This window comes from Myotis nattereri (genome assembly GCF_964212035.1).
Source record: "Myotis nattereri genome assembly, chromosome: 3".
NCBI classification, from domain to species: Eukaryota; Metazoa; Chordata; class Mammalia; order Chiroptera; family Vespertilionidae; genus Myotis; species Myotis nattereri.
Window position 1 is genome coordinate 9,416,096 of NC_138077.1, and position 26,732 is coordinate 9,442,827.

General features: G+C 59.7%; 1 protein-coding gene across 1 annotated transcript in view; it reads left to right on the plus strand.

Moving 5' to 3' along the window:
- Positions 1-24,386, plus strand: part of COL18A1 (collagen type XVIII alpha 1 chain) — an 80,792-nt gene extending 56,406 nt beyond the window's left edge. The window contains exons 7-42 of the mRNA XM_081088530.1: positions 1,852-1,913; positions 2,287-2,406; positions 2,737-2,763; positions 3,952-4,014; positions 4,105-4,191; positions 4,592-4,645; positions 4,778-4,936; positions 5,778-5,840; positions 6,821-6,847; positions 7,871-8,002; positions 8,584-8,646; positions 9,616-9,642; positions 10,536-10,571; positions 11,065-11,136; positions 11,486-11,521; positions 11,741-11,833; positions 12,326-12,355; positions 12,439-12,465; positions 12,700-12,762; positions 13,075-13,149; positions 14,154-14,180; positions 14,380-14,433; positions 14,767-14,841; positions 16,007-16,084; positions 16,625-16,667; positions 16,917-16,979; positions 18,115-18,158; positions 18,409-18,531; positions 19,215-19,368; positions 19,451-19,524; positions 20,105-20,233; positions 20,644-20,676; positions 21,902-22,147; positions 22,604-22,801; positions 23,126-23,241; positions 23,966-24,386. Of these exons, the coding sequence (XP_080944656.1) occupies positions 1,852-1,913; positions 2,287-2,406; positions 2,737-2,763; positions 3,952-4,014; positions 4,105-4,191; positions 4,592-4,645; positions 4,778-4,936; positions 5,778-5,840; positions 6,821-6,847; positions 7,871-8,002; positions 8,584-8,646; positions 9,616-9,642; positions 10,536-10,571; positions 11,065-11,136; positions 11,486-11,521; positions 11,741-11,833; positions 12,326-12,355; positions 12,439-12,465; positions 12,700-12,762; positions 13,075-13,149; positions 14,154-14,180; positions 14,380-14,433; positions 14,767-14,841; positions 16,007-16,084; positions 16,625-16,667; positions 16,917-16,979; positions 18,115-18,158; positions 18,409-18,531; positions 19,215-19,368; positions 19,451-19,524; positions 20,105-20,233; positions 20,644-20,676; positions 21,902-22,147; positions 22,604-22,801; positions 23,126-23,241; positions 23,966-24,176 (2,984 nt within the window). The 3' untranslated portion in view covers positions 24,177-24,386. The remainder of the gene's footprint in view (positions 1-1,851; positions 1,914-2,286; positions 2,407-2,736; positions 2,764-3,951; positions 4,015-4,104; positions 4,192-4,591; positions 4,646-4,777; positions 4,937-5,777; positions 5,841-6,820; positions 6,848-7,870; positions 8,003-8,583; positions 8,647-9,615; positions 9,643-10,535; positions 10,572-11,064; positions 11,137-11,485; positions 11,522-11,740; positions 11,834-12,325; positions 12,356-12,438; positions 12,466-12,699; positions 12,763-13,074; positions 13,150-14,153; positions 14,181-14,379; positions 14,434-14,766; positions 14,842-16,006; positions 16,085-16,624; positions 16,668-16,916; positions 16,980-18,114; positions 18,159-18,408; positions 18,532-19,214; positions 19,369-19,450; positions 19,525-20,104; positions 20,234-20,643; positions 20,677-21,901; positions 22,148-22,603; positions 22,802-23,125; positions 23,242-23,965) is intronic.
- Positions 24,387-26,732: the final 2,346 nt, after the last annotated feature.

A 26,732-nucleotide genomic window follows, 5' to 3' on the forward strand; every position in this document is an offset into this window, starting at 1 on the left:
TTTGCTGAGCGCCAGCTGCCGTCTGTGTGGGCCTGTCTCTGGACTCCCCTGTGTCTGTGGGTCTGCCTGTGTGTCCGACGGTGGGACGCACTGCCAGTGTGGATGCAGCCTTGTGCGGAGGCCCGGGATCAGGTCCTGATTGTTTATTGTTTCCCAGAACCCCCCGTCCTTGACACAACTGCTCTGCTGTTCTCTGTCCTGTGCCCTTTCTTACGAACTTTAGAATCGGTTTGTCGGTGTGTGTTTTTAAGAACAGCCGGCTGGGGTTTGGGTTGGAATGCCGTTGAGTCCCTAAGTCAGTACTGGGGGAGGGGCTGGGACAGCTCACGAATACCGAGTCTAAAGAAAGAACACGGAGCCTCCTGACCCAGAAACACAGTCCCTCTCCCTGTACGGAGGTCCCTTTCCTCTTCTCTTAGTGATGCTTTTTGCAATTTTAAATGTTCGCATAGGCAGGGCTTTTAAATCTGCCTTAAATCACACTAATTCCTGGAATGCATCCTGGGCGGTTCCCACCCCACGCCATCGGGGGAAGGGGCTGGGCTGCCCTCCTGAGGCTGACGTGTGACTCAGTGGGTCCAGGGGAAGGGGCGTCAGGGCTGCTTGGGCGGCATCCACCTGGGCCAGGAGGCAGGGCTCTGAGCAGAGCAGAGGGTGGGGTGGTGGGAGGTGCCCACACATGGATGCAGCTTCCGTTTCTGCTGGAAACAGGACAGGAGTCGCCCAGAGCTCTGCACGCGGGTGGTGCTGTGCAGCCCTGGCAGTGAGAGCTCCCTCGGGAGTCGTCAGGTCCAAGTGGAATGAAGGGCCTCAAATCCATCCGGTCCCCCAGCTCTGCTGCTAGGCTGTCCCGGAGCCGGTCAAACCCCAGGAGGGTCAGACACTCCTCTGAACTTCCCTCTGAAGACGGCGCCTCTGCAGGTCACCAAGTGCCCGGGACATTTCAACCCAGCACGAGCCCTGTGTTTGCTAACGGACTCTGTGATGCTGGAATGATCGGGTGAAAGGTTTTGGGGAACATTCTCAAAATTCACCCACAAATTACGTGTCAAGCACAGAGGGTAAGGCGCCCACCCTGCAGCTGGTGAGGAAATTGACAAATGGGAGAAGCAAGGAGCAGGGGCGATGGGGACGGACACACACGCACACTCACACATGCTCTCGCACGGCGCTGGCCTGGGCCACCTCTCTCTGCGGGGTGGTGCGTGCACAGCTCTGGGACATGCGCCGCTCAGGCCGGGCTGATTGCGCCAGAGCTGGCCTCTGGGCAGGATCCTTGGTGGGGCCTGGTTTCCCCACTGTCACCATTTCCCCAAAAGAAGTCCCACAGGACACCGCTGGGCAGTGGGGAAGCCTGAAGCCGGCAGCGTTAGGTCACTGTGTGTGACAGTGCTGTTCCCACGTGAGACCATCAGGTTCTTCGAGAACGTACTCGTCCTTGGGAGACTGGGGCGTTCAGGGGGAGGGTCGTGATTGTGCAGGGGATTCTAGGGGCTCGGCGAGAGGAGTGTGTGTGTGTGTGTGTGTGTGTGTGTGAGAGAGAGAGAGAGAGAGAGAGAGAGAGAGAGAGAGAGAGAGAACAGTGAGTGTGAGACAAGTGGAGTGAGTGTGTGTGTGAGAGAGAGAGAGAGAGAGATAACAGTGAGAGAGAAGTGAAGTGTGTGTGTGCGTACTGAGTATGAGAGAGAACTGGAGTGTGTGTGTGTGACAGTGAGTGAGAGAGAAGTGGAGTGTGTGTGTGCGTACTGAGTATGAGAGAGAACTGGAGTGTGTGCTGCCCTGGAGTGGGGCGTGAGCTGAGGGCAGAGGCTGGGCCATGTTCAGGGCCTGACCTCTGTCCCCCACCCCCAGCTCAGACCCTTCCTGGCTCAAGTTCAGTCATCACCTGGGACAGCAGCCACGTCCTGGAAGAGGTGAGGCCACAGCCCTGGCCCAGACCCATGGGGGCCCCAGAGTAGTGGGTCCCTCTGGTCCCCTCACTGGTGACCCGACTGAGTTCTGAGCCCATCCCCTTCCTCTGTGTCCCTACGCCTGGCACCAGGTGGGCACGGCTGGGAGGCTCTAGCCAGACCATGAGGAGCATGTGGGCAGGGAGCGGGGACAACTGGGCAGGCCCCTGTGGTGCCACCAGCCCGAACCCTATACATGTCGACTCTTGTTTGTGTCCCCTGTGTGTGTCCACCCTGTGTCCCTGTGTGGTACTGACCCAGCCCAGGACACAGGAGTGGTGGGGTGGGCAGATCAGTGTGTGTGTGGCCCTCCAGCCTTGCCTTCTCCTCCTCCCAGGGTCTCGCAGGCCCCGTGGTGCAGAGCCCCCATGCACGGGCTGTCCCTGGGCCGCAGGGGCCCCCTGGACCTGCAGGGCCACCAGGGAAGGATGGCGCCCCTGGAAGGGACGGTGAGCCAGTGAGTACACATTTCTCCTCGGTCCCGCTGGGGTGGGGTTCAGGAGGGAGAGGGTGCGGCTGATCGGGCAGAGCAGTGGGCCCTGGGGACCCTGGAGACCCCAGGATGGTAGACTCCCGTGCGGGAGAGCGGGAGGCTGCGGGCAGAGCCAGCTGAGGCCAGCCCACCGTGGAGTAAGGTGGTCAGACGCTGGGTGGAGGATGCTTCCCTCCCACACAGACCACGGGAGTCAGGTCTGTGGAGGCGTGCAGCCTGGGTCCGATTCCACGCCGGATGGGGTGGGGCCCGAGCCGTGAGTCCATCACTAACCACTTCTCTCGCATGTTCCAGGGCGACCCTGGGGAAGACGGAAGACCCGTAAGTGCGCTTTTCTCTCTGAGCCGCCTTTAATCTGACATTTGTGTAAGGCCCTCAGCATTTTTTACCCTGGGACACTCCTCAGGCTCAACACAGTGAAGAGGTTTCAAAGTGAAGCCATTTAGAAAATGCAACCTAATTTCGCTAAGAAAATACAAGTTAAAAAGTTCTGAAGGTCGTCCAGAAGGAGGTCTGGTCTAATTAGCATATTACACTTTTATTAGTATAGATGCCCTGGCTGGTTTGGCTCAGTGGATAGAGCATCAGCCTCCAGACTGAAGGGTCCGGGTTTCGATTCTGCTCAAGGGCACATACCTTGGTTGCAGGCTCGATCCCTGGCCCTGGTTGGGGCATGTGCAGAGGACAACCAATCAATGTGTCTCTTTCACATTAATGTTTCTCTCTGTCTCTCCTCCTTCCTCCCACTCTCTCTAAAAATCAATGGAGAGATATTCTCCGGTGAGGATTAAAAAAATAATAAAGTTATATGTATGTATTGAAATGTTTAGGTTGATTACCAGGGATAAAAAAGGCGGGGGGGAGGTATAGCTTCCAAATCCTTAGAGGGAAAAAGTGCGTAACAGAAATGAAAGGCTGCCCGCGGTCAGAGGCAGCACACATGGAGCAGGAGATGGTTATTTGCAGGTGTTAGTTACAGATTCATTAGTTGCCATCTCAATCCATGTAGAGTTTTTATCTTAAAATTCTTCGTTTGGATTTTTAAAAATCAACAAATACTCGTCCCAAGAAACACAATGAAATGACACAAGAGTCACAAATAAAGATTTGGGAAGCAACAGACCAACAAACGGCAGCAGGCAGGAGGGAGTGGCACATGCCCAGCCCTGACAGGAAAGGTAGTACACGCATGGCACGAACCCACACAAGGGGCAGAGCGCCCTCGCTCTGGTGAGGATGGCCAGGATGCTGCAGGCAGCCCTGGCAGGTTCTCCCAGGCGCTGTCTGTAAGGCGGGGTCACGTGCAGAGCCTCGGGAATCCCCAGGGTCAGGAGTGCCCACCTGCGGTCCCAGCTCAGGCTCAGCTCTGCTCCTCCTCGGTGCTGGGTGCTGGGTGCTCTGAGTGGGAGCAGACATCCAGGGCTCACAGCCACAAGCTGCACGTCTGTGGCTCAGACGTGATGGGGCAGAGAGGCCTTCTCCCTGCCTGAGCTGCTGCCTGTCTTCCAGGGTGACATAGGCCCGCAGGGCTTCCCGGGAACCCCAGGAGACGTGGGCCCCAAGGGTGAGAAGGTGAGTCCAGCCTGGCCGGGGCTGTGGGTGGACCCCTGATCCATAGCCGGGCTGTGCTCCCTGATGTGACTGGGCATCTTCTCTTCCCAGGGGGATCCTGGGGTTGGGCCAAGAGGACCCCCAGGACCCCAAGGGCCGCCGGGGCCACCAGGACCCTCCTTCCGACACGACAAGCTGGTGAGTCCTGCACGGGCCTCTTCCACCACGGGGTCCGCCCGCTGTCCCAGAGGAGGGACCCTCTCATCCCCTACGTGGCCTCAGACCTGGAGCCAGCCTTCCTGGGGTGTCTGGGCACAGGGGAGTCAGGCGTCTGGGCCTATGGTGCCCAGGGAGTCGGGCAGGGGCCCTCCGGTTGGTTCTGGGCCTCAGAGGGACCTCCTTTAGGCTTCTTTCACTTAGTGGAGCGGGCGGGGTGTTCACTCTCTCTCTGCTCCCGTCTTTCCCTGGTGGTGAGATGGGAAGTGCCTAGGGGACAGCATAGTGCAGGGGGGTGGGGGATGGGCTCCCCCGAATGCAGACAGGGCTGGCCGGGGCACAGGTCAGGGCTCTGGGTGACGGTGTCTGTGCTTTCCCTCAGACCTTCATCGACATGGAGGGGTCCGGGTACAGCGGTGACCCGGAGAGCCTTCGGGTGAGTGTCCCTCGGCTGGAGTGTCTCCGTGACAAGGGGACCAGAGGGGAGGGGGGTCAGGGTGGGGCGATGTGGGGGGGCTGTCCTTTGGCGGGTGCTGTGTGCATGACTGTTCTGTTTTTCTGTGTCCAGGGCCCGAGAGGTTTCCCTGGCCCCCCCGGACCCCCCGGCGTCCCAGGCCTTCCCGGAGAGCCAGGCCGATTCGGGGTGAACAGCTCCGTCATCCCAGGACCCGCAGGCCTTCCCGGTGTGCCTGGGCGGGATGGACACCCTGGGATCCCCGGCCCCCCAGTAAGACCTGCCTCCCCGCAGCTGCCCTTGTCCCCATCAGGGTCGGCTGGGAATGTGGGGGAACACTACGTGTGGGGGCCTCTTCCTGTCTGGGCAGAAGCTCCCCTCACCGCCTCTACTCCTCTGCCCTCACCACTGAGTCCTCAGGAGGGAGGGCTCCCCACTCTCGGTCAGGAGGAACCTGATGGTTCGGGCCCTGACCCGCCGGGTGACCGCATGCAATGCCAGTCACCTCTCTGTCCCTCGGTGGGCAGCCGACCTCACAGAGGTCGTCTCCAGGGGTGATTCTCATGGGATCAGGGTGGGCCCACTGCCTGAGGACCGGGGGCTGTGAGGGGCCCACGTTGGCCAACTCACCATTCACAGGGGTCTCAGAGCCCGGCTACTCCCCTGCTCCTGGCACTGGGAACAAACGCAGGGGCCTGGCGATGGCCACAGATGTCACTATTGCAATCAGGTCACAGAAACCAGGTGCACGGAGCCTGGTTTTCAATGGATAGCGTGCTCTGGATGCGTAATTCACCAGGTGTGGAGCCATCTTATTCACAGCATGCCCTCCCACTTCGGTGAGAGTCCGCCCCTCTGGACTCACCAGGGGTCCAGAGGCCCCTCAATTTGACCAGAAATTGAACCCCCCCCCCCAGAAAAGGAAAGAAATTTAAAATCTGGGCAGAGCAGCATGAGCTTCCTGACCTGTGTTACTGTGGGGTTACTGCGAGCTACGGGGTTTGCGTGTGCCCTTGATTCTCAGGAAATCTGTGGACACCCAGATCATCTGCTGACCCACCTTTCTCAGCTGCTGAATTCCCTCCGGCCCCACACTCTGCTTTCTCTCCTTCAGGGACCTCCAGGAACCCCAGGAAAAGACGGGCGGCCAGGAGAGGCCGGCCAGAAAGGCAGCCTTGTAAGTCACTCCTCCAGGTGTCCAGGGTGGATGTGTCCTGCAGCCACATCGTGTGGCCAGAGGGTGACCAAACCCTGCATGTGGGGTTTGGCCCTGGTGACTTCATGAGGAGAAATGCCATCAGGGCGGCAACACCCAAGGTTGTGGGTGGCTTTACTCCAACAGGCAGCCACCATCACCACCGTCGTCACGGTGCGACAGTGGGGGCCTCAGGCTCCCCAAGTTTGCTCAGAGCCGCGGCTGGCTGGGGCTCGTGTGAAAATTCAGGGCCTCGTTACCACTGTTTCTCTGATAATTGGACTGATGTTTTTTGAAGAATATTAACACTTCATTTGATTTGGACGTTTTATTTCAAGTTTCAATTGTGGTTGCATCGGTAATGGAGAAATTTTCAAGGCTGCACAAACCTCTAACTGGGGTTGTGGTTTCCTTCTGGTTTTCTGTGAATGAGGGCGGGGCTGGGGGTGTGCCAACTCGCAGCCATTGGAAGACGCTTCCATGTGGCACCATCTGTGAGCACATGGCTACTTTGGGTTCAGCTGAGGGGGTGAATTTTAAGAGAACCCCTCTGCTCAGAGCTCCTCTCTCTGGCCACCTGAGCTAGAAGGGCTCTCCTGGGCATTCGCTACTTCGCACACAGTTGTGGGACGGGCTCTCGGCAGCGGTTCAGTACTGGCCACCACGGCCGAGCCTCCCCTGGGGCCTCTGTCCCCGCCTGGAACAGGCAGTGGTGGGAACAGCCAGAGAGGTACACCAGGCCAAGAGGGGCACTTGGAGTGTTAGATGCACGTCTTGTGGGAGCAGCAGCGAGGCATCCCAGCTCCCAGGTCCAGAAGAGAGGGAAATCGCAGAGGAATAAGTCCACAGGAATGGGAATATAGTGGCCTGTGGGCCGGGATAAAGGAATGAGACCCTGCGTGCTTTCCTCTTGCTGGCTGCTCACTGGCCTGTTTGTATAGTAATTATTCTCTTTCCTGCAGGGCAAAGTGGGCACCCCAGGACCTAAGGTAAGATAGACTTCCAGGTCGGGAGTGGCCGCTGGGTGGACGTAGGCCCCGCCCCCCCCCCCCACGAGGGCACAGGAGTGGGCAGGCAGCTCAGGAGCCAGGGAGCTGTCCTTGGTGCTGATCATGAGCTCTGTCCATCCTGCTGTGGTCAGGACTGCCTGGGCCAGAGAAAGGGGCCCTCCTGCCATTAGGCAGGGCATGCTGCCAGCATAGGGCAGTGGTCACACGTGTGCCCTTGTTGTGTATCAGTGGGCTTGGAGTGTCCTTCACAGCCCTTCCCAAATCTGGTCATCTCCATTTACAGATGAGGGAACTGAGCTCAGGGGTCAGGTGGCCACAAGGGGGCAGCACTGGTCCAGCTTTGGATTCAGCACGAGGGCCTCCCTGTCTTGGGCCCCAGTGTCCTTCTCTCTTGCACTGGGCTCCTGCCTGACCCTTGGGATCCTCCAGCTCTGAGCAGTAGGTCTGTGTCTGAGACTGGAACCCCACATTGTACCTGCGTCTTGACTCTTGCTCCTCCCCTTAGGCTGTGCCTCATGTCCCATCCCACCCACCCTCCCCCCCATACACACACCCCAACTTCTGCAGTGGTAATGGGGTACCAGGCCTTCCAGACTCACTCCAAGCCCCCCTGCCTCCTCCCCAGGCTCCTTCCAGCAGCACCCTTCCCCCTCACCTGCCACAGCACCCCCTGGCTCTCCATCTCCATCCCCACCAGCCCCAGCTGTGCAGCATGCTCTGTGCATGGTGCACCCCAAACCATGAGCGACTCGCGTCTCGCTCCCCTGGAATGAACTTCTCAGTTATTTCATTTTTAAGTGGATGAAATCCTCTCGTAAATTCAGAAGAGAGGTGCAGTAGGGTTTGCTTGCTTCATGGAACATTATCTCTGTGGCTTTGCAGATTTGTAAAAAGCTTTGTAAGGAAACGTAGGTGTGTTGGGGACATAGTGACTGCCTCAGGGTTCAGCCAACACCCACCCTGATGGCCCAGAGTGATGACATTCTCTCCCCACCTGTGCAGGGAAGCAAGGGAGACCCCGGCCCCATGGGTGCTCCTGGAGAGAACGGCTTGGCAGGAGCCCCTGGACCAGCAGGACCACCAGGGCCCCCCGGGCCCCCCGGGCCTCCAGGACCAGGACTTCCCGCAGGGTTTGTGAGTACCAGCTGCTCCTGGCCCCAGAAAGCCTCGGTCTGTGCCCCATGGCTCCTTCCAACATCCCACACTGACTGCCCATAGTGGAATCCCCACATGTGAGCTGCGAGCGGCTGGGCAGGCTCAGCAGAATGAGCTGGCTGGCACAGTGAGTGTGGGTGTGTCTCCTGAGTCCACCACTGCCTGGACAGTGCCTCATGGTGGAGCCATGGCCACTGGGAGGGAACAGGCTCAAATGGTCTCTGCTCGGGGACCATGTCCCACGAGTGATGCTGAAGGGCTGCTCCAAAGAGACAAAAGCAGAAACAGCGCCATGACTCAGCCAGGTCCCTGGCACACATGTGGAGCAAGAACGAGTGACTAAACTTACGAGGCTCTGTGAACGGGCCCCCATCCAGCCGGTCCCTGCCCCAAGCCAGACCCTTCTTACTCGAGGACGAGGATGGCTGCTGCCAGGCGACCGGGCCCTTGGTGTTTGCCCGCTCAGCCAGGGCCGATCTCTGCCTCGGGCCAGTGGCCGGCCTCAGAGAGGGTCTCTTTCTTTAAGAAGAGACACAGACCCGAGTCACTGTGTTTTCCAGGATGACATGGAAGGCTCCGGGGGACCCTTCTGGTTGACAGCCCGAGGCACTGATGGGCTGCAGGTACTGCCTGTGAACAGGTTTGGTCAGCTCTGGGGTGCAGGGGCACCTGGGGCAGGGATGTCCCTGGGACAGGCCTGAGTGGGGACCAAGAGTAGCACTGCAGAGCCAGTGAGACCAACTGAGTCTGGGGCACCGTCCACCCTGGAGGTTCTCCCACGTGGGAACATGCCCTGGTGGTCGAGATGAATGAATGTGGGGTGGAATGAGCCCTGAAAGATGCTCCTTCCTGTGAAGTCTCAGTCACTGAGTTCTCTGGCTTGGTGCCTCAGCCGTCTCAGCTAGAGGGAGCAGCCAGACAGACACTACGTCCATAGTCAGCTAGGACAGCTGTTCCATCCGTTCAGCACTTTGCCTTCTATGTATTAGAGCATCTCAGTTCTTGTCAGTAGCAGTTCGCTGCCCTGGCTCAGGTGAGGTGTGAGCCAGGAGGTGAGAATCGTTGCTGTGACACAGAGGTGGGGAGGATCCCGTGGGCAGAGGCAGCGAGGTCGGGGGTCCCAGGTCCCCCCTTTGAGGATTCCAGGCCCAAGCACATAGCTCCAAGGCCCCTTGACCTCTAGAGGGGTCTGTGGGACTGTTTCAGGCCTCCGAGGGGAGGTGGTGGAGACCTTCAGTGGTCACAGTGCTTATTTTTAAGTCACATGTATTTATTCTTAGTTAAATAAAATGCAAATTTATTGGTGTTGGGGTGGTCTGAGCTGATGTTCCTGGGGGACTGGCATGGGTCCTGGCACGCCCACTGCAACTAGCTGGTGTCATGTCTGTGGGCCCTAGAGGGTGTCGAGGACAAATCACCCCTTGGTGGGATTTTAAGGGTAGGGCGCTGGCTCCTCTTGACAAACTTGATTTTTTTTTTTTTCTGTTTTGTTGGGACCGGGCAGCTCTGGGAAGGGCTTGTTTCCTTGTGGGAGGGAGAAGCTCCCAGGAGAGCCAGGCTCTGAGGGCCTCTTCCCTCTCTTGCCCCCACAGGGACCACCCGGCAAGCCTGGGGCCAAGGTAAGCATGAGATTAGCAAGCGATGCTCCCGCCACACTCCGCCCAGCCAGGAGTTACTACTTCTCGCCCCCAGGTCATCGTGGGAAATGTGGGGACAATAGTCACTCACTCCAACCCAGAGCCTGCATATTGGGGTGTTGTGGGAGGTCTGGTCCATCTTTCTAAAGCCGTGTGACCTGAGATCCCTGGCCTCACACATCTGAAGTGTGTGCTGACTTGGGGAGAAAAAAGGGGCTTCGGTGGGGACCCCTACAGCCTCCAGGACAACAGATGGTGCCCGGAGACCCTGGGGGCTTCTCTTGGCCTTCCCCCTACCTCGTCTTGTCTCCTGCTTTCTCTCTGCTCTCCAACCTATTCCTGAAGGACAGCTGCCCCTCTGAGGCGGTTGCCCCCCTCCCCATGGGTGATGAGAGCTAGAGGAGCCACAGGAAGGGTTGTCCCTTGGGGTGCTCTGTGCTCCTGCTCACTCCCCGAAGGCCTCTAAGGCCCGCACACCCACTGTGGGGTCAGCCCCTGCTATTCCACCTCTTACTTCCAGAATGTTTTTCTCTGATTTGCAAAACTTTGGGACATTTCAAAAGTTGAGTTTTTAGAAGTATGTACCTATTAGATTAAGTTGTAAATAATGAAGCCATCTCATAGAACCACATGATGGCCTGGCCTCCAGAAGAGCTTTTAGCATGTGGCCAGCCCTCAGCTGTGCCGGCCGCAAAGTCCCTGCGCACGGTGCTCAGTGTCCCCTGGGCACTCAGCTCTGAGCTGGGGGAGGGGAGCAGTGTGAGAGGCTACCTGAATAACTAACCCTTTCTTACCTTTCTCTGGGGGCGGGTGGATGTCGCCATGGGGTTGGGCCTGCCCAACACTGCACTCACAGACCCCTTCATCCACTTTAGGGGGATCCTGGAATAGCCGGCCCACCAGGGACCAAGGTAAGAACCTTCCCTCGGGTCCTGAAAATCGGCAATCTTCATTAGCCCTGGTCTGGGGGCAGGAAGGGGTCCTTGGCCTGCGCCCATTGGCTCCTTTGGCCTCATCGGCCCAGTCCCCTTGCAGCCTCAGTAAGAGGCTCCCCTCCAGGCCCGGCCCAGCATCATATCATTCTCCCACTCTCTCCTGGTTCATCCTGTGCCGTCTCGGCCCTGACTTCATTCCTCAGAATTTAAGACCTACTTGTCTTAAAGGCACTCACCTCCACCTCACCCCCTTTCCCCTAGACTTGCCTGTTGCTTACTGGCTCTGCCGCAGAAATCATGGGAACCACACGTGTCCTCTGACCCTCCTCCAACCCCTGGCCCCCAGCCCCCTCCTGCCCTGCTCAACCCCTAAGTGTTTCTAGGAGGCTGAGCCCCGGCCTGTCACCTCCCCCGCACGGGCTCACTGGGCCGTGTCTGACGCATGGTCTGCTCCTCATGTCCTTTGCAGGGAGAAGTCGGTGCAGACGGACCCCCCGGGTTTCCTGGCCTTCCCGGCAAAGAGGGCGTAGCTGGAGCCCAGGTAGGTGACCACCCAGGGCTGCCAGGGGGGTGATACCCCAAAAGTGAGAACTGGTACTCAGTGTGTCTCTCAGGCGGTCCCCCAACGTAGTTCTCTGTATGCCAAAGGGCCTGGAGACTCCACTCCCTGGATGAGTCGGGAGTCCAGGCTGCCTGAGGGAGCTTCCTGTGGTTGCCTGGCTTATCTACCACCCTGCTCCCACCCTCCCATACCCCCCCTTCCCACCGGTCAGTGAAAGAACTCTCCATACTTCATTCAAAGCGGGCCCCAGCCGTCCGGGGTGTCCTGGGGTGGGGGAGGGTGGCTCGTGCTCTGTTTATGATGAAACGTTTCCTTCCTGTCTCTGCAGGGACCAAAAGGAGAAAAAGGGACCCAGGGAGAGAAAGTGAGTGGGGGGGGTGGGGTGGGTGCACAGGTGGGGTGGTGGGTGCATGTGGGAGGCTGCCCTCTGTCCCACCTGTTCTTATAGAGACTTGGGGTGAAGACCCTCAAATCTGAGGGCTCTCCTCACACCCTGTCAGCTCTGAGGTCCCGGCCCAGAGCCCCTGTAACAATTCTACTCCTACAAGCAACCCAAGCACTGGACACCGGCTTCTTCTTCCAGGGTGACCCAGGGAAGGACGGAGTGGGGCAGCCAGGGCCCCCCGGGCCCCCCGGACTCCCGGGGCCCGTCGTCTACGTGTCGGAGGAGCAGGACGTAAGGACACTGCATGGGTGGGCACATGCTCTGCCTGAACCCTCAGTGCAGGGTTGACCCCCAACTGCCAAGGGCCACGCTCTGATGGGCTAGGAGGACGGTGGTCAGAGCCACCAGCCCTCCCCCCCATAGGTTGACCCCCAAGGACTTCATGGTGTCCAGTCTTGGTTCTGCGGGGCTTCTCGTCGAAGTATCCCGTGTGGCTGAGTTGCCCCCTCCGGCCCCCATTGTACAGCAGGGGAGGCGGGGCACTCGGCCCCTGGTCCCAGGGTCCTGGGCGGTTCTCCAGTCCAGGAGGCGGCTCCCAGAAGTGCCTTCACTTCTCCTCTGAGGGACCTAGAGGCACAAGCCAGGAGGGTTGAAAGCAAAACTCTGCCCCATGTTTGATTTCTGGAGTTGTCCTGTTTGTCTTGTGACAGTGGTGAGAGTAGAATTTTAATTGTATACGTGGTTTTCTTTCCATGATTTCGTGTTTCTGCGGCTTGGTGACAGAGAGCAGTGTCCGTAACCCATGGGGTCAAGGTACGTGCCGCCCTGCCTGGAATGCGGTCTGGCTGCATGGCGCCGGTTGGCATCCCCCGTGACACTCTTGCTCTCTCCCACAGGGCCAGCCGGGGTACGCAGGCCTCCCCGTAAGTAGCCTCAGCCCCACCCCCGCCCTGGCAGGGAGCAAAGTTTCCATGTTGTGAGGAATCTTTTGACCCCTTAGCAAGAGCCCCCAGGGTCTAGCAGGGGGTCTCGGGCCTGTAACTGATCAGGACCACGAAGCAGGTGCATCCTGGGAGATGAGCGGGGAGGGAGCGTGAGTGGCCATCATGGGGACTGGTCGCTCGAGCCGCCTTTCATTCCTGCCTGTCTCCCTGCAGGGACCAGCTGGGCCGAAGGGAGACACGGGCGTCAGTGGCCAGCCAGGCCCCCCGGGACCCAAGGTGAGGAGTTGGATGTCATCTGCTCAGGGGTCGGCCCCCTCTGTGAACCCTGAGGGGCAGTCCTGGTCCACCCCGGTGACCACTCCTGGGAAGGCGGGGGACCTGACGTCTGGGGCAGATTCTCCTCTTAGTCACTCAGTGTGACCCATGGGGACCCACCAAGATCCCAGCCACAGAGCCCCAGCGGGCAGGCCTGCTTACATGCACCCGTTCTGGGGAGTTCGCGTGGATCCCGGAGTTGGGCTCTGCTGCGGTAGTTGGAGGGCCCTCTCCCTGGAGCTGACCTCCCTGACTGCGCTGCTCGGGTTCTAGGGTGAGAAGGGTGAGCCCGGCATGGTCTTCAGCCCCGACGGCAGAGTGCTGCCCCCTGCCCAGAAAGGAGCCAAGGTGAGCCACCGGGCCCTGCTTTTCTCTCCTGGTACCAGCTGGGGAGCAGGATTTCCAGGGACCAGGGAGCCAGCCTGGGCGGGGGGGCAGGGGGGGCTTCCTGAGAGGGGCCAACTCCTGGCCATGCACGGGTTCTGGAACCTTCCCCAGCCTGGGCCCCCTTGCCCTTCTCTGTCTGTTCCTCTTGCACAACCACATTGGGAGGGTTCTGCAAGCCCAGCTGGCCCTTGTTCACATCCTGCCTCCATTGGCTGAGCCAGCCCTGCATGGGGCCTGGGGGATCTGGGCTCACGCCCTGGCCCCGCCTCACCTGCAGGGAATGGGGAATGGAGCCCCCAGCGTTGCCGTTGCCCAGTGGGAGCTGCCCATCCTGCTGTGTCTACTGCCTCTCAGCCTCAGGACTGCTGCTGGGGTCCTGGCCCTCCTTCCTCAGGAGGGAGCAGGACCTGGCTGGGGTCAGGCATGGGCTCCTTGAGGGGCCTGTGCCCTGTGTCCCCTGCCCCAGCAGATGACCCTCCAGACGGGCCCTTGGGTGGGTCCTGGGAGTAACTGGACCCGATCGGGTGGCTGTAGGTGCAGGCCTGCAAGGGCCTGGGAGCCCTCAGAATTGTTGGGGATGGCCGCAGGACCTGGGGTCCCAGGCCCAGAGAATACTCTGCCAGCCCCACCAGGCACTGTACCTGAGATCAGGACCAGGGTGACTCTAACCAGGACACTGCAGGGCAGCCTCCCAAGCTGCAGGCCTCTCGGGGACCAGCTGGGCCCCATTCATCCCCCTGGGACAGGACACCACTCCAGCACCTTCTCTCTGCTGTTGTTTCCTTCCCTCCTCGGTGATCAGTGCTTCAGTGCTGCCTGGAGGGCATCCAGATGGGCACAGGGACCCCACGGGGCTGCCTAAGGGGAATGACCTGGAGGGCAACCAGATGGGCACGGGGACCCCACGGGGTTGCCCGGGGGATGACCTGCGCGGTCCCCTAACAGTGCTTCTGGTTTCTGTTCAGGGGGAGCCCGGCTTCCGAGGACCTCCGGTGAGTAGGCCCTACTTCCCCGCCATGCACATGTGTGTGCTGTGCTCTGAAAAGCACCTGTCCCGCCTGGCTACTGGAAAGCACGAGTGACCAGAGCTGACATCCCAGCTTCACGGTCAAAGCTCAGGACAGGGGTTGGAGGGAGACCACAGCGGGGTCTACCTCTGCTCGCCTGAAACGTGGCTCCTCCTCTCTGCAGGGTCCGTACGGACGGCCTGGGCACAAAGGAGAGATTGGCTTCCCCGGGCGGCCGGTAAGGGTCGAGGATCTTGCTGTGTAGATGGTGGGGGAACAGGTTGGAGTGTGGCCCAGCCCCGGGGGGCAGTGGGCTCTGAGGGGAGTGGGTTGCCATCCTTCCCACTGCCTTCCACCTAAGGTGGCCCCTGCCTGAACATGGCTCTCTTTGGGACATGGGTGAGGAGGCCCTGCTCAGGGACAGCTCAGACCCGGGAGGCGGGGGTGGGGACAGGAGTGTCTGGGGCCTGAGGGCTGGAGTGGGCTGGGTCTGTCCTGGTGGGGACTGAGATGGTAGCGGAGGCTGAGGTCTTGGCCAGCACCCAGCAGTTCCCTCCTACTCTCTCCCCAGGGCCGTCCTGGGATGAATGGATTCAAAGGAGAGAAAGGGGAGCCAGGAGACGCCAGCGTCGGATTTGGTGCACGGGTGAGTGTCCTGCAAGGGCAGACAGGACACAACTGGGGGCCCCAGCACCCAGAATGGCCTGAGAGGAACAGCCTCGGGTCCCAGGCTGTCTTCAGGAGGCTGCTTCTGAGGGGCCCTTGGTGTGACCAGGCTGTGCTTGTCCTCTGACTCGCATGCGCATACGTGCACGCACACGCACAGCTCTAGCTACCTCTCGGGAGGTCATCCAGGTCAGCGTGGGGTCTGAGCTCCAGGGCTGTCTTCATGCAACACCACGTTGTTACCTGCAGTAACTCTGCCATCTTTCGAGCCAAGGGTTTTATTTTAGCAACGTTAGCAGGGTAGGGCATGTAGAGAGTCGGGGCTTGCTTCTGACACACCGGGCACCCGGTGCCCCTCCTGCCACACTCGTGCATTCTCTCCGGGAAGCCCAGCCCCACCCCAAATCTCAGCCTGGGGCCCCTCCCGCCCCTCCCTGGTCCCTGTCCCGAGCTCCCACAGCTCAGCGGACGGGGCGGTGGTCCTGAGCCGTGTTCCAGGCAGTCGCTCTTCCAGTTTTTTATTTGTGCTGGTTCTTCCTGGGAGCTTCCTTCCCTCTTGTTGACTGAGACTGGGCCGTTGTGAAAAACTAAGACTAGAATCAGCACTTTTCAGGCCTCTGGCGCAGTGATGGAACGAGAGGTCACGTTTGTGAATACGGAAGAGAGGCTCTTGAATTCTTTTTACGCTGTTAAGGTTTATTTTATATATATATATTATCATGGATTTCAGAGAGAGGAAGGGAAAGGGAGAGATAGAAACATCAATGATGGGAGAGAATCATTGATCAGCTGCCTCCTGCACATCCCACACTGGGGATCGAGCCCGCAACCCTGACATGTGCCCTGACCTGGAATCGAGCCATGACCTCCTGGTTCATAGGTTGATGCTCAACCACTGAGCCATGCTGGCCAGGGGGCTGTTGAGTTTTAAAGGCAGCTGTGAAATGGCTGCGCATGTGCCCCTGGTCAGGTGTGTCCCACCTCTGGTTCTGCTTCTGTCTCTCCCTCCTCAGCCACACTTAGACAGTGGCTAAGGGAGGACCACTGTGACTTTAAGAAATGCTGCTGCCCACATCTCCCACCTTGGCCAGTGTCGATGGCCTGGCTGTGGACGTGACTGACCAGAGCTTTCTGTTCCCTCACAGGGTCCACCTGGCCTCCCAGGGCCTCCAGGGCCGCCAGGGCCACCAGGCCTTCCCGGGAACCCTGTCTACGACACCAACGTAAGTCACCTGGCACCGCTCACTCACCCCTCCCCAGTCCTTAGAGTCCTCGGTTGCTGCCACCTTCCCACCATCAACCCCCATGGACCCCAGGGAGGGGTGGCCCAAGCCCCTGGAGGCTTCCTCCCTCTGAGTAGGGGAGATGGGTTCCTGCCTCGGGGGCCACAGCCAATTAGAACATCAGCCCCCAGGAAAGTACAGGCAGGGAGGGGGGGAGCAGGGAGAGCTCTCTGGATCTGGGTACCTGAGCCCCAAGACCCATTGTCCCTGGGAGGGTGGACATGCCGTTTCACAAGGCTCAGAGACGTGAAGTGCACTCATGAGGGGCTCCTCCTATCATGACCAGGTCTCCTGATTCCAAACCCCGTGTCCTCTCCTCTTCCTCCTCCTCCCTGCCCCCCTGTCTCGGGTCGGGGTGGAGGGTGCCTCTGTGCCCTCGAAGAGGGTGCTGAGGCTTCTGGGCTCAGAGACCCCTGGGTGGGTGGTGACCTCAGTTCCCAGTGTCTCCCTCAACAGCCATCTCTGGCCCACTCTTTGCAGGCATTTGTGGAGTCTGGCCCTGTGGGACCTCCTGGTTTGCCAGGTGAGGGCTCCTGGCGGCCCTGGAAGAGCTGGGGGTGGGCGGCCCCTTCCTGGGGTGCTGGATGCTCCAGGACTTGGCACCCCCTGCTCACCCGGCTCTGAGGCCACATGAATTCCCTGGGGACCTAACCTTGGGTGGGAGTGGACACAGGGACCACCCACTTGCTGCCCACAGTTTAGATCGGGCTCCAGAGGGGGCATGCTCCTCTCACACATTCAGTAATGGGCACCGGGGTCTCCGTCCCTCCAGGGCACCAGGGGCCTTCTGGACCGAAGGGGGACAAAGGAGAAGTGGGCCCGCCCGGGCCACCAGGTGAGAGCGCTGGGCGGCCCTGGGCTGAGGGGCTGCGCTGGGGGTTGCTTGCCCTGCTCTCCGGGAGGAAGGAAACCCCTTCTGGGCTCGGGGGGCCCTCACAGGACCTGTAGGGCATGGGCTGGACTCACGGACACCTGGTTGGCCCCATCGCCACCACAGTGCCCAGGGCGGCAGACGGTGGCCCGGCAGCATGTCCTGTCACCCCACCTGCTGAGAAGCAGGGCTGGGCGCCAGTGTGTGTCTCCCAGAGGAGACCTAGCCCTCCAGTGGGGATGCTGAGGGGCCTTGTGGGAGGAGAGAGGTGCAGCATGTGCTGGGAAAGGGGCTCCCCTGCAGCTGGCGGAGTGTCCATGGGAACGGACCCCCCTTCCTCAGTGGGGTTGTGAGGCTCCGGAGTCGGGACCCAGGTGGGATGTCTGTGGTCCTTGCTGCGGGTGCTGGGCCTGGCCAGGGGAGAGGCAGGGAGGGAATGCATGGTGTACATTTTTGGAAAGGAAGAAATAAACCTGCCATTTTCATAGACAACACGTTTTTGACCAACAACCCAAAAGGAATCGCAGATAAACGGTTAGAATTAATAACTAAGTTAATCAAGGTCATGAGGGCAGTTTACAAAACCCATGACAGTCGGTCATAAACAACATGGAAATTTTAAAAAGTTACCATTTAGAAAGATACCAGATTGGTCCTTGTCAGAGGTGGGGGGTGGGGGGAGGGAGAATTGGACGAAGAGGGTCAAAAAGTACAAACTTCCCAACTTTTTCCTTTTTGTACCCATACGAGATGATGGCTGTTAAGTAAACTTACTGATCACGTCCCAGTATATGTAAGCCTAGTCATCCTGCTGTACGCCTTGCACTCCAACAGTGCTGTGTGTCAGTTACAGCAATAAAACTGGACGGGATAAAAAGGTACCGTTAATAAACACATCCCCCCCCCCAAAAAAAAATAAATAAATAACTGGCAATAGATGTAAGAAAATAGGCAAAGAATCTCTACAGAAATGCAAAACGTTTATGGAGAGAGATGAAAGAAGATGCAGGTGGATGTGTCTGGGCGGGGTTGCGGGCGGAGTATAAATGAGAGAGGCTGTCCAGCGTCTCACTGAGGCCCCATCCGACACCTCCTGTAGGCCAGTTCCCGTTCGACTTCCTCCAGCTGGAAGCTGAACTGAAGGTGGGTGACCCCCGACCCCTGCGCTGAGCCCTCCTCACTCCACTGGCCCACCCCACGTGGGCACTGGCCATCCCTGGTGTGGTTTTGTGGGGGCTCCCCGGGGTGCAACGAAAGGCCTGCCAGGCCTGGGCTCCGGACGCTCCCCGCTGTCTCACCCTGCCCACCTCCAGGCTGGCGGGGGTCAGCACCCACCCCTCCCCACACCAGCAACCAGAGCTGGTCTGTCTGAAACAAGCATTTCCGTCCACAGGGGGACAAGGGTGACCGAGGGGACACCGGGCAGAAAGGAGAAAGGGGTGAGCCCGGGGGTGGCGGATTCTTCGGCTCTGGTGTGCCTGGACCCCCCGGCCCACCAGGCTACCCCGGGATTCCGGTAAGTCTGGGCTTCAGGCCACCCTGAAGGTGCCCACACACAGACCCAGGCCTGTGCGTGTTCCCAGAGGCCCCTGGGGCCAGGAGCCGAGCACAGGGCCAGTCTGGCTCTGAACACCCGATGAGGCCCACAGGCTGTGCCCTACAGATGGCCCCGAACACTTCCATCCTGATTCTGCCCTAGTGGGGGCATTGGCAGGCCAGGTGGGTGCACAGTCACTGGCCCCCACCGGGGTGAGCACACCGACTGGGAGTGTTTACAGCAGGGAGGTGAGGGACAGGGTAGAGCCCCCACCCAGCTCTCCTGCCTGATCTGCTAGCGCTGTTCCTCCTGATGGGGACCCCACCAAGTCCCCTCAGGGAGACCCCTGGCCCTGAAAGATTCCAGGGAACAGTGGGCCCAGCTTCTGCCTTGGGGGTGGAGGGAGATTAGGGGCCCTTGGGGACCATACCTGTGTTCAGAGGCTGCTGTGGTGCACGTGCTGGGGTCAAACCCCAGCAACAGGGACCCGGAGAAGGGATGGGGTGTCCTCCCAGGCCTTGGGGCATGGGAGGGAGGTACATGGCTCAGAGGCCGTGCTTCCCGCAGAGGTTCTTGGCAAATGCCTCCCGGCCCCTCAGACTTCAGTGCCCTTGGCCGAGGGCCCTAGCTGACATTAGCACTTGTCTTGTTGTCCATCCTAGGGTCCTAAAGGAGAGAGCATCAGGGGCCAGCCTGGCCCACCTGGACCTCAGGGACCCCCTGGCATTGGCTATGAAGGGCGCCAGGGGCCTCCCGGACCACCTGGCCCTCCAGGGCCCCCAGGGCCCCCGTCCTTTCCTGGCCCCTACAGGCAGAGTAAGTTGGGCAGGGAGTGGTCTGGGCTCCAGCCTCGTACCGCTGGGGCTGGTGTGTTCTCACTCTGGCTTCTCTCTTGTAGCTATCAGCGTTCCTGGCCCCCCAGGCCCACCTGGGCCCCCAGGACCCCCTGGAACCCTGGGCACCTCCTCAGGGGTAAGCATTCCCCTGCCCCTGCCCCTCACTGCCTGGTTGCCTGCCCAACCACCCTTCCCTTTGGAGGCCTGTGGTGGGGCTGCTTGATGAGTCCTGGGTAGAACTCCACAGGGACCCTGCTTTGCTCTGGAACAGACACTGAACCCTGAAATGTGCTTTCTGAAGCAGAAGTGGGGTGCCTGGGAGCCGTGACTGAGATGGGCAGGGGGAAGGGGTCAGCCATGGCGGAGGTCCTAGTGGGCAGGACCACGCGCAGAGGCCTGGGGACTCATGGACTCGTGGGCACCCGAGAGACCATGCGAAGTGCCCTCTCCCCCTTCCCGAGGGCAGCCTCACCCACCCTGCCTTCACGGGGTGTCTCTGGGACCAGCCTGACGAGAAGGTGCTCAGTTAAGTCTTAAGGACTGTCCTCTGTCCAGGGTGTCCATGTCCCCACCCCATCACCTGGAAATGTCCAAATGCGGTCCCCTGAACTCCACACCTGTCGGGACCATCTGCGTCCCTGGCCCCACCCCCTGCCCGGTGAGCCCAGTGCCGCCTCTGAGCACAGTGGGGCCCCATTGGGCCGGGCCTCCAGCAGGTGAGGATCTGGCCCACGTACCAGACCATGCTGGACAAAGTGCCCGAGGTGCCCGAGGGCTGGCTCATCTTCGTGGCTGACAGGGAGGAGCTGTACGTCCGCGTCCGAAATGGGATCCGGAAGGTCCTGGTGAGTTTTCTGGATGGCCTTTTCCTGCACCTCCTGTCCTCACTCGTGGGGGTCGGACATGGGAAAAGGTGGGGAGCGCTGCATGGGGGAGGAAGGCCCAGGCCTATGGGAAGGGGCACAGGGATCCAGGCCACTGCCCGCGCCCACAGCAAGCCCCCTCCGCCACTGTCAGGACCCTCAGGACCCCCGCAGGGACAAGTGACAGCCAGCGCTCCTCATGCTACTTATTTTAATTAGTAGAATTTCTTGAGGAGTTATAGGCGTACAGAGAAGCAGCCCTCATCCTTTTGAAAATGTGTGGTCTGCCCGGCACCAGGGCGGCCCGGGCTGGGCACGTGGATTCAGGAGGGCTGCCCACTGTGGGTGCTGGTGAATCAGGTCATTGAAGTAACCCCCGTGTTTTCTTCCAGCTGGAGGCCCGGACGCCACTCCCGCGTGGGACGGTAAGGAGCCCTGTTCTTTCCCAGCTGTCAGTTTTGGGGTGCAAATCTTTGAGCCTGGTGGATGGCCAGGGCGTGTGGGGCATGCGGTGGTGGTCTGCACACTGCCTCCCATTTCTGGAACAACACTTAGTGCTTTAGCATCCTGGGGCCTCCCCTGCTGGGGTGATGGGGGGCCCATCGTCTTCCCCAGGCTCCTGGGGCCAGAATCCACTGCTCCTTTGAGTCTTTGCCGTCCATCCAGAGTGCAGAGCACAGGGACAGACCCTTCTAGGGTGGACGGAGGGTGGACGGAGGGGGAACAAAGGAGATGGAGATGGGGGATGAATGGGCTGAAGTGAGTACTTGCGTTTACATCTCACAGCTGTAGGCTCCTTTGAAAAAGCATGACTTCTCATATGGCCGAGCCCGAGGACCTGCGAGTCCATTCTCTCATTCATTCATTCAGCACATAGTCCTGGGCCCCTCCCATATGATGGGCACTGTTCTAGGCATGAGGTACAGCTGGGCAGGAAATGGGCAAAGCCACTGCCCCCTGCAGCTGACATTATATGGGGGAGACAGGCGGTAAAGAGAATAGGTTTGTCAACATGTGAAGCATGATATGAAGCATAGTTATACAAATACAAATCTTTTATGTAAATATATGTTAATTGTATGAACTATAAATAGAAACTATCCACAGGTACTAAGTACCTAATAGGCATATAGGTAACAGTAATAAATTACAGGGTGTGCCCTAAGGCTTTCGGGGCTGTGGGAATAAATAATGGGGAAGTGGGTGGGTTCGCAGGAGTTGGGATTTGAGGGTGGAGGTCACCTTGTCTCTGTGGTGGGAATGGAGCACAGGCTTGAGGGACTGAGACCAGGGGCCCGCCGTGTCATAACGGGGTATCTGAGCTACAGCGAGGAGGCGGCCTCGAGGTCAGGGGACGTGGTCACCTGAGGGTCCCCAGGCCACCGCAAGGAGGTAGCTGGGGTGCACAGGAGCCAGGGGTGTGTGAGCAGAGGACATCCACTTGATTTAGGCATAAACAAGATGGCCAGGCTCCCCCACCAAGAGCACAGCTGGGGTGAAGAGGAACAGGGGTGCTCTGGGACAGGTAGCTAGGAACCTAGGCCCAGGCAGGAGAGCAGAGCCTGAAGGGCACCAGGGGGCCTCCCTGTGGCGCTGACAGGTGTTGGAGCCCCCGTCCCACCCACATACTGTCCATTCCTCAATCTGCAGGACAACGAAGTGGCCGCCTTGCAGCCCCCCCTGGTGCAGCTGCACGAGGGAAACCCGCACCCCCGGTGGGAACTGCCCCCCTCCACCTCACGACCCTGGCGGGCAGATGACATCCTGGTCAGGCCCCCACGCCTGCTGGACCCCCAGCCCTACCCTGGAGTCCCGCATCACGGCTCCTACGTGCACTCCCGGCCAGCCCACCCCACGGGCGCTCCCGCCCACACCCACCATGACTTCCAACCGGTGGTGAGTGACCCTGGGGCACGTGCCCTCTGACACCTGCCTCCGAGGCCAGTCTCTGCTTAGGTCCCAGAGAGGCTGGGCTGGTGCCGATGACGGCACTGGGGACAGGGGCCCCGCAGATCCTTTATCACAGAGGTGGCTGGTGAGGCCTGAGATCAGGGACTTGCTTAGGAGCTAGATGGAGGAGGTGGCCGCTTCAAGCTGACCACCGCCCGCTCCCAGGCTGGGCGTTGCTTTCTGGGCGCCCACACCTCTGCTGCCCTGGGCTGAAGGGCCCCAGGCTGGTTCTCCAGGGCCCCAGCGGGTGCACTCAGCTCTCCCAAGCCCTGTCTGTGCTGAGACTCAACCCTACTGTCTATGCAGGGCCGGGGCGGAAGGAGGGCAGGCGGGGAGGGGGCACCCAGAACTGTGCCTGATGCCACCGGCGGCTGACTGCAGCTGACTGCCACTCTCCTGCAGCTGCACCTGGTCGCACTCAACGGGCCACAGCCTGGCGGCCTGCGTGGCATCCGTGGCGCGGACCTCCAGTGCTTTCAGCAGGCGCGTGCGGCGGGGCTGGCAGGCACCTTCCGTGCCTTCCTGTCGTCTCGCCTACAGGACCTCTACAGCATTGTGCGTCGTGCCGACCGTGCCACCGTGCCCATCGTCAACCTCAGGGTGGGTGCACTGCCCTGAGTGTGGGGCTCCCAGAGCTGGGGTGAGGGACCTGGGAGTCAGGGGGCAGGGCACTGGGCTGGTCACACCCCTGAGAACCCAGCAAGGCCCCTGCACCACAGTGCCCTTCCCATGGCTTTATTTCATGGCTCTTCACCACCACTGTGCTTGCCGGATGCTCCTAATGTGTGAGGACCATGGGCGGTGGACGCGTCCCAGACCCGGGGTCCAGGCTGGGGGAGGTGCCTGGTCTGCTAAGGTGCCCAGCCAATGGTCCTGTGTCAGGGGGTGGCCAGAGATGGGTAAACCGCCCACTCCCCTCCGCAGGACGAGGAGCTGTTTCCCAACTGGGAGGCCTTGTTCTCGGGCTCCCAGGGCCAGCTGAAGCCAGGGGCCCGCATCTTCTCCTTTGATGGCAGAGACGTGCTGCAGCACCCCGCCTGGTAGGTGCCCCCGCGTGAGTGCAGTAGCTGGAGGGTGGGGAGGAGCTCTGGATCTTACCGGCCCTAGTGCAGGCCCCTGACGCTGCACCTCCCTGTCTCGCCTGACCCTCTACCTAATACATGCTCACTGTTTAAAACGCACACGATCCAGAAGAGCATGAATGATACAAAGCATCTTCGTGTGTTGTACGAACACCCTCACCAGCCTGCTCCATTGCTGTCGGGAGACTGGCCAATGGTGGGTGCCCCAGGGGCCTGCCAGGATCACCCAGCTCTCACGGTCTGCCACGCAGGCATCACAGAGAGTGATTGCTCCTGTAAACTCCCCCAAATGGAGTTTCCCAGTTGGAGGATGTGTGTACTTCAAACACTGGTGGAAGCTGTCAGATTGCCTTCACACCCCTCGTCCCTCATGGCGTGAGGGCGCCTGTTCCCCCTGGGCATGCTCTTCCCAGGTGGCTCGTGTGTCAGACAAGTATGTCCCCACAGTCACGGAGGAGCACCCAGCCCCAAGGGACCAGTCATCAGGGTCACAGAGCCTGCTCCCCGTGCTGTGCCCCCAAAAGCAGTGGCAGCACAGGGTGCACCGTCCCCGGTGGCTAGCGGTGGCCCCAGTCCCTGCTACCACCTCCACCTGCAGCCTCCGCCCTTTTCTGCCTGAGGGTGGCCTCTGTCCCAGGAGGAGCAGGGCCCAGGGGAGACTGACAGCCCCTGTGTCCTGCAGGCCACAGAAGAGTGTGTGGCACGGCTCAGACCCCAGCGGGCGCCGGCTGACCGAGAGCTACTGTGAGACGTGGCGGACTGAGGCCACAACAGCCACGGGCCAGGCCTCCTCCATGCTGACGGGCAGGCTGTTGGGACAGAAAGCCGCGAGCTGCCACAACGCCTTCATCGTCCTCTGCATTGAGAACAGCTTCATGACCTCCTCCAAGTAGGGCTTCTGCCCGCTCACGTGGTGTATGGACCGACGGCCAGAAAGGAGGCCAGGCGGCAGGGCGAGTGGAGGGACCCCCAGTGCCGGGCCGGGAGCGGCAGCCAGCCCTCCAGACAGGGGACCTGGCTGGGACACTTGCCTGTGTGGTTCACATTTCATGTAATCCTCCAGAAATAAAAGAAAGCCAAAGAGTGTATTTTTTAAAAAGTTTAAAACAGAAAGCTTGGTGCCAACTCTTTCTCCTGCCCTGCCGGCTTCCAAGCCCCAGCTGGCCTGGTCATGCAGGGCGCTGTCCTCAGATTAGACACCAGAGGGCGTACCTAGCCCTGTTTTCTCTCCCCTCCCCTCCCCTCCCCTCCCCTCCCCTCCTCTTCTCTTCTCTTCTCTCTCTCTCTCTCTCTCTCTCTCTCTATCTCATTTTTGTGACTTTTATTGCGCTTGTCTACAATTGCCAGGAAGCAGGATCTCAGCGTGTTGGGATAATGCTCCGCCCTGGCTGTGTTCTCTGTGGCTTCCGGCACTCACTCCCCTGGGGCGGTATGTGCACCCCAGGCCCCCAGAGGGTTGCCCCAGGCAGAGGCTGACTCGGTTTTCTGCCTGGAACCCCTTCTCTGTACAAAACTCAGACCCACTTGCAGACCAGCCACAGCCTCCCTCTTCCCTTCTCTGTCTGGCCCAGGGGCTGTGCCAGCAGTAAAGAGGGCCCTCCCTCCCCAGGCGGTCAGCGGTCCAGACGACTCCGGCCTTGGGTCGAAGGGGGACCGCCTCTCCTCGGCCTCTTGCAGCAATACCCCCTTCCACTGGGGCAGTTTCCAAGCTCAGAGCCCAGCTCAGCGCCCCACTGCTGACCCTGGCTCCAGACGGGGGGCGGGGGGTAGCATTACCTCCTCCCCCCATGCTGTATGTGCTAGTGGCCTCTGCATCCCCTTCCCCCTGGAGTCAGCCCTGTCCCGGGGGTCTCTGTCCCATGCTGGCTTCCCAGTTGACCTGTGAGGTCGAAAACAGTGCAGAGCTAACCCCAGCCATAGCTGTGCTGTGTGTTTGTAGGGACCCAGACATGGTAGCATCCTGTTCCTGGCCCCAACCCCACATCCAGTAACCCTTTAAAATACATATATATCTGCCCTGACTGGTTTGGCTCAGTAGATAGAGCGTCGGCCTGCGGACTGAAGGGTCCCAGGTTCGATTCCAGTTAAGGGGATGTACCTTGGTTGCAGGCACATCCCCAGTAGGGGGTGTGCAGGAGGCAGCTGATCGATGTTTCTCTCTCATCAATGTTTCTAACTCTCTATCCCTCTCCCTTCCTCTCTGTAAAAAATCAATAAAATATATATTTTTTAAAAATAATAAAATAAAATACATATATATCCTCATAAATAATAAAAACCCAGTGACCAAATGGCAGAACTACCGGTCGACCAGTCACTATGATGTGCACTGACCATCAGGGGGCAGATGCTCAACACAGGAGCTGCCCCCTGGTGGTCAGTGCACTCCCACAGTGGAGGTGCTGCTCGTTGACCAGGATGAGCAGCACTCCCACAGCAGGCTGATCCCCGCAGGCCACATCCCCCCACCAGTGCATGGGCCTCTAGTTTCTATATAAAAGCCTAAGCAACCGGCTGACCATTTGACCAGTAGCTGTGATGCGCACTGACTACCAGGGGGCAGACGCTCATTGCACAGACATGGAACACAGTGATGGATCTTAGGGGAGGGGGGAGAGTGGGAAGAGATTAACCCAAGATCTTATATGCGTACTAGAGGCCCAGTGCACAAATTCGTGCACCAATGGGGTCCCTCGGCCTGGCCTGTGGGGACCAGGCCAAAACCGCAGTCCAACATCCCCTGAGGGGTCCCAGATTGCGAGAGGGTGCAGGCCAGGCTGCGGAACCCCACTGTACAAATGTGTGCAATGGGCCTCTAGTGTGTGTGTGTGTGTGTGTGTGTGTGTGTGTGTGTGTGTACTTTAATTGATTTCAGAGTGGAAGGGAGAGGGAGAGAGTGATAGAAACATTAATGATGAGAATCACTGATTAGCTGCCTCCTGCACAGCCCACACTGGGCATCAAGCCCATAAACTGAACATGTGCCCTGACTGGGACTCAAAATGTGACCTCCCGGTTCATAGGTCAATGCTCAACAGTTGAGCCACACTGGCCGGGCCCAGTCCCCATTTTCCAACACCCATGCAGGCCAGCTCTGCCTGGGAGCACCTGCTATGACTCCTCGAGTCCCTGGCCAGACTGCCTCCTCTGAGCACTGGATGGAGGCCGCATGGAGGGGCTGCAGCAGGGGCAGGACAGGACTGGGCCATGTCCACAAACTAGCTCCATGTGCATGAGTGAAGGAGGCCGTGTGTTTTGCCCTGTTTGCCACCATCCACAACAGTGCATCTCAAAACCCACATCATTGTCCTTGTTGGAGAACTTTGGGAGACATTCCGAGGTGCATGTGTGTCTCTGGGAGAGCTGGTAGGTATCCCCATTGGTGTCCATGCTGGGAGGGATGGCAGGCCAGAGCCCAACCCCTCGAGGTGTGCTGTCCATGCACTGCA